Consider the following 8923-nt stretch of genomic DNA (forward strand, 5'->3'; position numbering starts at 1 on the left):
TTCTCTCTCTCGCTCTCTCTCTCTGTCTCTCCCTCTCTTTCTGTCTCTCTCTCGCTCCTTGTCTCTCCTTCTCTTTCTCTCTCTCTCCTGTCTCTCTCCTCTTTCTCTCCCTCCCCTCTTTCTCTCTCTCCCTTGCTCTCTCTCTCCCCCTGTCTCTTCCTCTCTTTCTGCCCCCCCCCACCCCGTGGTGTACACTGTAGTAGTTTGAAGTGTATTTTTTTTTAAAAAAAGGAACAGAGTATATTGAATTTTATGAAAATGTAAATATTCGAGATTGTAGGCCATGGCTATTTCCATCTTTAGTCACTCTACTGACCGATGGTCTATGAAGAAAATAGTAACAAGTGAAATAAATGAAAAAATACAATAAAATCACCCAAAAAATGTGCAAATTAAAAGTGAGATGGCAACAGATGAGGCAGACAGCAGTTTAGGCAGCGTAATGGCTCCATCTTTGATTTCCAAACTGAACCAGTTTCGCCAGATGTTTAGAAAATGAGTATTTGAAATGTAAAAAAAAAAATACATGTATGCGTCCATACGATGCGTAATAGTCGTTTCTTTGCCCCATTTGGAGCATTCGGAGGAAATGATCATATTCAAGAGAGAATCAAAAGGATGTCAGCGTGGACGGTGACGTCATCCCAACCAACTGCGTTGTCAATTTTGAACCGGCGGACGTGAACGCTCACTTTCGAAATAAAAGCTCCATAACAACGCAAGCATGTTCAACTACTAACATAACCCACGCTACAAATGACAAACACGACGAAAGGTCGTTGAAAACAACCTAAATAAAATGTAAAAAGTTCACTTTGGAAGTGTTTATTCATTGCATCCGCACCGTCCGTTCCTCCCGATATCCGCTTGTATTATTTCTAGTTTAACAGATGAATCGGAAGCACAAATTGCGCTCCGTGCCAACGCCCGTTTTCACAGGAGCTAAGCTAGTGCTAGCCAGTGCTCATTCCGAAGGCCGAAGGCCGCAGGTGAGTCGTGCGAACACTTGACAGCGTTTTATTCCTCTTTTTTTTTTGTTCGTCTCTTACTAGAGATAAACGCTTACTTCCACGTGTATTCTTGTTAGGCTTTGACGGAAACTCGGGCTCGGCCTCAATTAGCTCAGTTAGCTAGCAAGCAGCTAACGCTTCTGACGACAGAAGACGTTTTTTTTTTTTTTTTAAATCGTCTTCTCTATTTATTCCAATTTCTGCATGTCTCCTGCATACCTTTTCAAAGATATGATTTCCCCTTGGGATGGTTCGTTCTGTTTCGCACACGTTAGCTGAAATTTAGCTCTTGAGGGACGTTTTCCACTAATTGAAGTTCAATTTCAGCACGTTTTAAATTTATTTTTATAATTTAGTGTATGTGAAAAATTTGAAATGTTGTGGTTTACATCAGACAAACAACATTAGTTCTTGAATGGCGATCATTTTCCCCTAACAAATGTTTCAAAAGTTGGGAATCGGTAACTAATAAGAACGCACCAATTTGGCCAACTGGCTCAAGATTTATTTGAGGTTGGACTTTTAGGGAAGTTTAAGTTTTAAACTTGGATGACAACTGTGCTTTGTTTCTTGCTCAACACAGAAAATTACAACATACAATAATCTAATCCAATATTTTTTTCCAGAGTTGTTAATCAATCAGTATTAATTCATCCAAAATGAAATTACAAAATGTATCTCTCCGAACATTAAAAGCAAAACACAACTAAGGAGCAGAGCGTGCACAAACACCCCTTGAGTCGTTAAAGCACCTCGTATGCAATAAATGTAACCAGTAAACAATATTCACGCATATGCAATTTAATGAGCAAGTCATGTAAATAAACACACGGCTCCATCTTGTGATCAGATCAGTTTTCTGTTTTTGAAACTTGCTGATTGCCCGCCAAAATTGCGATCATGTAAATTCTTGTCAAGATGTACAGCACAGTTATTTTATGTTGTTAATCATAAATGGGTCAGTTTCTCCTTATACCCAATCTTGATGATTTTTGTTCTCTCGTTGAGTAACAAGACTTTTTCCAACATTCCATACTACAAAATACTTTCAATGATATGACTTTTGCTGAAGTCCTATTGGACCGATATCGTTATCAGTCAAAACTCAAGGCAGCATTATCCTTACTGCTTGGAAAGTGCAAAAATTCCATTAGGACATTCTTAATAGAATAATCCACATCCACAGAGAACATTGCATCTGAATCAGAAATGAATTAGCGCGTACGAAATGAATTAGTACGTACCTGCACGCGTGCCTCCAGAACGTGGGCAAGTTCAAAGTACAACAGTATGACTGATAAATATTTGGAATATAAGATGACCTTTATTAGTCCCACAAACGGGACATTTGCATCGTTTTTGGCGGAATTGTGGCTATAACTAAGATGAATAGCATGCACGAGAAAATGTACAAGTAGATTGCATAAAATAGAAACCAAAACTACAATAACGATCCAATTTAGTCACTCAGCAATGGTGTTGGTTTGCAAAATAGTGCTGGGTTTTAATTGGTTGTTGTTGTTTTTAATTTAAGGTATTTATTTTAAACCAGGGTTGAAAACACAACTATCAATTACAAATGAATCAATAAAGACGGACATTTGTGGTGATGGCCCATTCAAATCTCATATCCTGGTACTTGGAGTTGGCCTCTAACTGGGTCTGCTATAACAAGGCTGATGTAATAAAACATTAAAATTACAAATATGGAAGCCGTATTAGCGGTGACGACTGTCCTACGGTAACGTTTGTAAAATTCTGAAAATAAGGAAATTCAGACAAATTTGGGCAAATTGTTGTGGATGTTGGTCACTGACTGATGGTGTTGTGGTACACACACCTAACTTTGGTTTGTGCAGCGTGGGATCGATTCCCGCTCAGTGACGGCGTCCATACGTGCCCCGCGATTTACTGGCGACCAGTTCAGGGTGTTGTGTACCTTTTGCTCTGTCGCGACCCTTGTGAGGATAAGCGTCTCGGACATGGATATGTTCTGGAAGGGAATTCTTATCGCTCTGCATTCCTACTTGATAAGCGCTTAAGTGTGTTTCTTTTTTTATTCAAATGCAACGTTGGCCGTTTTTTTTTCCCCAGAATTCTCGGCCACCCAAAGACAAGGAAGCGAGATGCAGACCATCAAATGTGTGGTGGTGGGCGATGGCGCAGTGGGAAAAACCTGTCTACTGATTTCATACACCACCAACAAATTCCCCTCTGAATACGTACCAACAGTGAGTATACGTTTGCACTCGGGTCCTCGACGAAAGCCACAAATGCAGCTAGCCGACTTCGCAAACGAGGTTCTGCAACCCGTTTCCATCGTTTGCCGACGACCGTCTGAGTTTCATTTAACTGCAATTCCAAATATTGAATCACAAGTGTCGTCTGATTGAAGCACTTTTTCCTTTAGGTTCGAGGTGTCAAAGTCATTTTTGTCGCGGGCCACATTGTAGTTCCGGTTTCCCTCACAGGGATGTTAAGACTGTGAAACCATGAAAATCTTTTGCCTAATCATATTTACACGTTACATTCATAAACTAGTTTTGGAATCAGAACTCGAGGGTCATGGGTTTTTCAACGACTGCTGATGTTTGGTAACACAAAAATGCTTGCAATACCTCAGTAACCATGTATGATATGACTATTTGAAATTTTGGTACATATTTTAACGAAATTCATGAAAGTTGATGCACGTGATTTGCCTTCGCGGGCCACATAAACTGATGAGGTGGACTGGATTTGGCCCCCTGGCCTTGCGTTGGACACCTATGCTTTAGGCCATATGCGGCCGTATTACCGTATAGTACAAAATGAATCCCCCCCCCCCCCCTTGCCTTAAAATACCCACTTCAGTACAAAGTTATTATAAATAAATACCGTAATTTCCGTCCTGTCAGCCGCAACTTTTTTCACACGCTTTCAACCCTGCGCTTTATGCGGTGATATGGCTTATTTGTGCATTTTTTTCCAACGGCCACAAGGGGGCACTCGAGCGGAAAAAGTAAGAATGAGACCAGCGGAATATATATGCAGAGGAAGTGACTTTTGCCGGTCCGGCCCTGTTAGCGCTGCGCTAGTGTGTTACTGCCGTGTCTCAGTGATTTATTTCTTTTTTTTAACTGGCCCTACTCGTGTTAGCATGGCGTAAGTGTGCATTAAACTCTGTGTACGGTCTTTCTTTGTAAACATCTCGCGTTTCAATGTGGGCACTTGCGGCTTTTACACGGCTGCGGCCTACGTATGTACCAAATGGTATTTCCTTTCCAAATGTACTGGGTGATGGTTATAAGCAGGTACGCTCTGTCGGCCGGGAATTACGGTATTTAAAAAAAAAAACAAACTGGGAAGTTTCCCATTTTCTCCAAACTTGCCACGCCATCTTGCTTAGTCACGATGACGTGGTTGACGTACAGAACTCTTCGTGGGCCAGTTGCTTTCATGAGCCGCACGGAAGTTTTGTGCTTTCTGGTTCTAACAAAGGCAAACGAAATGTTCCCGACTCCAAAGACTCGCGTGTTGTACTGCTTTGAGTTAACTCTGCAGCCGTGACGCTCTCGCTCCGCTCTGTGTAAAATTGACAGTAGCTATACGATCGTCACATAGCGGGGGGCGCGGGGGGGTTGGGGTTGGTTGGGGGGAATCTAGTATTATTGTATATTTGACCCCGGATGGACGGCAGTCCCATTCTCTGCCTGTGTTACGGTAAAGAACAGTTGGCAATTCTCAAACAACAGAGGGTATTTTAATTGACAAATGAAAACAATTTTTGGACACATGAAGTCCAAACGATCCGTTACATTGGTTTCCGTTTTATCAAAGTTGCTACGTATATGCGATATTGCGGCTCTTTGGACGAGATGTACTACATTGCTTCTCGCGGGTACATCGTGACCATATTTTTTTGTCCCGTATTTGTCGGTCCGCTCACAGTAAGCAGCACGCACGCTCCCGCACCCGTCCAGAAAACGCCTGTGCGCGCGCGCATCTTTTTTTTAACGCTTAGAACTAGGAAAATGTCCTTTTCATTTTCAAAATCCAACTTTTTTCTCGATTCATTATTTTGGTGTGATTTTACGTAGCAAAAGGTCGAGTGATTTATGCGAGATAACTCGCAATAGCAAAAGATATTGTGTTTTGTGGTACAGCTTAATAATGTACAGATAATTAGACCGGTTGTTTCTGTGTGCCCTGCGATTGGCTGGCGACCAGTTCAGGGTGTGCCCCGCCTCCTTCCAGAAGACCCTCGTGAGGTCAAAGATTAGGCCTGGAAAACCAAGATGCATGTTTTTTTGTATTATTATGTTTTTTCCCCACCAGGTGTTTGACAACTATGCAGTAACGGTTATGATTGGCGGTGAACCGTACACCCTGGGTTTATTTGATACAGCAGGTACGTTGACACGAGTGAATTATTTCAACGCAGCTCTCCGTGTCAAGTGTCGCTTTCCTAAATTGTCGCGTCTCCTCACAGGCCAGGAAGATTACGACAGGTTACGACCGCTAAGCTACCCGCAGACGGACGTCTTCTTAGTCTGCTTCTCAGTTGTTTCTCCTTCGTCGTTTGAAAATGTGAAAGAAAAGGTGAGCGGACTTCAGCTGGCCTGCACCCACTTGACCCGACCGCTTCCCGTCTCTCGGACACAGCAGAACCTCCAAAGTCAAAGACAGCGTTTGGCCCATTTGGTTTTCCTTTGACTTGCAGGCGCAAACTTGAGATACGAGCACTGTATGGTGATAGTGAGATAGAATTTGGGAACAGGCTTTGTGCTATTTATTGACACTCTTAGTTGGCTGCTAAATTAAACTTCAAACTACATGAAGTCATGAATTACAGGTGGTGTACTTGAAATAACCACATTGCTCGGGCTTTAATTCCGCTAGCTTAATGCTAACACATAACGCAGCGGTGGCAGTGGCCACATTTGAGATGCCTTTTCTCTCAGAGGCCTGTTATGACTGCGAAACCATAAAAATCTTGAATTTGCTCACAAAATTTATAGACTAGTTTTGGGATCAGAAATCAAGGGTAACGTTTTTCAACCATTCTTCATGTTTGGCAAAGCATAAATAGTGAGAATTTCTCAACGTCATTATTTACAATTCAGTAATTCCCAAACAGTGTGCCGGGGTACATCAGTGTGCCATGAGTAGTTAAAAAAAAAAAATAATGTATCTTTCTTTATTCATGTATTTATGCCAGTGAGCCACAATGACAGACAGAACAAAAAAAAAATCCCCTTCTATTAGATGGCAGGAAGTACATACTGTAATTCATCGATCCATTTTTGGTGGCATTTACTTTTGTTGGTGTGCCGTGGGATTTTTCAATTGTAAAATATGTGCCTTGGCTCTCGAAAGGTTGGAAATGACAATTTGAAATTTTAGTCCAGATTTTCCCAAGAATCACGGACGTTGCTTTGCCTTCGCAGGCCACATAAAATCATGTGACTTGACGGATCTTGGCCCCGGGCCTTATGTTTGACACCTGTGCCATAATGAGAAACGCTATAAGCGATCGCATTTATTTGTCAGTGCGAGAACCTTTTAGCGGATATTTGACCAGATTGCGCCTTTGGGTGGTTTGCTGGCACAGCCGCTTTAGAGTGCCTCGATGTCAGCCCCGAGTGCACGTATGGCATGCAGAAAAAGGTGGAATAATGAGAAAGGGGGAGGTTTTTTTTTTTTTTTTTTTTTAAAAGAAAATGTTACCTCTGACGTGACGGCCGCGGTGGCCTTCTGTCTCTTTTGAGGGCCACGTTGTCTGCCACGAGTGTGCGCAGGGACATCGTTTTCAATTTTGAGTAAAGTTCTGTGAAATAATTGCTGCATCCATTTGGAAGTCAAAGGGGGCTGTGTTTATTTTATCCCCCTCCTGCAGTGGGTCCCGGAAATCACCCACCACTGTCCCAAGACCCCGTTCTTGTTGGTGGGCACTCAAATCGACCTGCGCGACGACCCCTCCACCGTGGAGAAGCTCGCCAAGAACAAGCAGAAGCCGATCACCCCGGAGACGGCCGAGAAGTTGGCCCGCGACCTCAAGGCGGTCAAGTACGTGGAGTGCTCCGCCCTCACCCAGGTAACGCGAGCGACGTTGCGCTCGGCCCGCCGCGGCCGCCTTCCCGAGCGCGTCTTAACGGCGCCGTGTGGCTTTCGTTCCTCCTTGTTGTCCTTCTTTCCTTAGCGGGGGCTGAAGAACGTATTTGATGAGGCTATCCTCGCCGCTTTAGAGCCCCCTGAAACTCAGAGAAAGAGAAAATGCTGTCTGTTCTGATGTCTGCCTGACTCTCTCTTTGCCTGTCGGTCGTCCGCTGCCTACTCGTTTGTAAAGAAAAGGAAAACGTCGGGGAAACGGTTGGCCCTGGCGTCGGCGTCGGAAGTCTTTAAGTGGGGCCCGGTGGCACTTCCTCAGGCTGCCCGATACGACAAGAGTGCCAAAGCTCACTTCCACTTCCCTGCATGAGCGTCGTCGTCGTCATTGTTGTTGTTTCTCGTGTCATTTGTAGCCCGAGACGCCTTCACCTCCGTGTTCTTTTTCTACTTTTTCTTCCCCCCCCTTTCGCTGCTTCTCTTGATGATGATGATGATGGGGGGGGGGGGGGTGTCATGTCATCTGAATAAAGGAATATGCCATTTCCTCGCTGCATCTCTCCTCCGCTTCCTTCTTGCTTTTGGAGCCCGGCGGATGTGATGTGGCGTCCTTTGTTTTGTTTCCACAGAAAGGATTAAAGAATGTGTTTGATGAGGCAATACTGGCCGCCCTGGAGCCCCCCGAGCCTAAGAAAAGGCGTAAATGTCTCCTGCTCTAAGTTTGACTTCAGCCTTCTTCCACGTTAGCCGTGCGCAGGCCACCGCAAGTTGAAAGGTCAGGAAATATTTGCCTCCTGGCTGAATCGACCCAAAAGCGTGAGCGCGATTCACGATTGATGCCGTTTGTGCTGACTTCGTATTAAAAAAAAAAAAAATGGCTTCACGCGATGACTTTTTTCAAAACTCACGAAAAGTAGGCGACGTCGAGACGACAACTTTGAATATGTATGAATATAAAACGCAAAACGGGCAGATGTATTTGACCCATTAGCTAACTGAATGCCATATTCTATGTTTTCGCTTGAAGTGTGAACGCTCCAGGCACAAAGTTGTATTCATCCGGAAAACCGAACACAAATGTATAAAATATTTCACTTTGGAGGTGCAGAGCGAGGCCAGTGTACTTAATTGGTTTTTTTTTTTAAACGTTTACGTCAAATAGCGACAACGTGACACCCTCCCTTACGAAACTTGAAGTCCGCCGAAGGTTTTTAAATGCCAGAAAGTGTTTGCATTGGTCTTAAAATATGTATCTTGCCACTCGTACAGTAGATGAGGGCTTGATTTTATTTGTACATATGCTGGGAATAACTCATAACTTAATGACTGATAAGCGTGCATGACCAGAAAGTGTTCATTCCAATGGGAAGATTTTTTTTAAATGTCCTCCTTTTCCATTTAACATTGAGCTGTACTGTATTATTTTGTGATTCAAATGTCACAATAAACCGATTTATTATTTTCAAATGTTTTTTTAAAGACTTCACATTGTGCTGTCCGTCTTGACGGTTTACAAAGATGAAAGCGCAGACGTTGCAACGTTAGAAGCGGGATTTATTGCGTGAATGTTGGATCAGTCTGAAAAGTTTCTTTGGTAATGTTTGCAACACCGACGTGGCTCAACAACACGAGAGGCCATTCAAAACAGATTTTACATTCCATAACTTTGAGTGAGCAATAAAATCAAGCCAAAAACATTGAGCTTTTTTTTGTGTAATGTTCCACGCTGTTAACGCCATTTTGATTTGACACGATATCAGCGCACGGTTGAGTCTGACCTTTGGCGGCTGTAGAATTCGACGGGAAGGCGAAACCGCGTCAAAACA

At 43.3% G+C, this 8923-nt stretch overlaps 1 protein-coding gene across 2 annotated transcripts; it reads left to right on the plus strand.

Moving 5' to 3' along the window:
- The first annotated feature begins 828 nt into the window (after positions 1-828).
- On the plus strand, positions 829-8564 carry LOC133515244 (cell division control protein 42 homolog). 2 transcript variants are annotated; one of them, XM_061847594.1, is made up of 6 exons: positions 829-989; positions 3105-3241; positions 5328-5400; positions 5482-5591; positions 6889-7086; positions 7727-8564. In XM_061847594.1, the coding sequence occupies exons 2-6, from the start codon at positions 3137-3139 to the stop codon at positions 7814-7816; spliced, it is 576 nt and encodes a 191-aa protein (XP_061703578.1). In that variant the 5' UTR covers positions 829-989; positions 3105-3136; the 3' UTR covers positions 7817-8564. The 2 variants fall into 2 exon arrangements, with proteins under 2 accessions (XP_061703578.1, XP_061703588.1); XM_061847604.1 differs by lacking the exon at positions 7727-8564 and adding an exon at positions 7192-7653.
- Positions 8565-8923: the final 359 nt, after the last annotated feature.

This window comes from Syngnathoides biaculeatus, chromosome 2 (genome assembly GCF_019802595.1).
Source record: "Syngnathoides biaculeatus isolate LvHL_M chromosome 2, ASM1980259v1, whole genome shotgun sequence".
In the NCBI taxonomy this organism is placed as follows: Eukaryota; Metazoa; Chordata; class Actinopteri; order Syngnathiformes; family Syngnathidae; genus Syngnathoides; species Syngnathoides biaculeatus.

Bases quoted from the DNA above. Each gene is read 5' to 3' on its own strand.
- LOC133515244 (XM_061847594.1), top strand. From the start codon at position 3,137: ATGCAGACCATCAAATGTGTGGTGGTGGGCGATGGCGCAGTGGGAAAA. The intron at 3,242-5,327 runs GTGAGTATACGT...TTTCCCCACCAG, and splicing joins CCTCTGAATACGTACCAACA to GTGTTTGACAACTATGCAGT. The intron at 7,087-7,726 runs GTAACGCGAGCG...TTGTTTCCACAG, and splicing joins AGTGCTCCGCCCTCACCCAG to AAAGGATTAAAGAATGTGTT.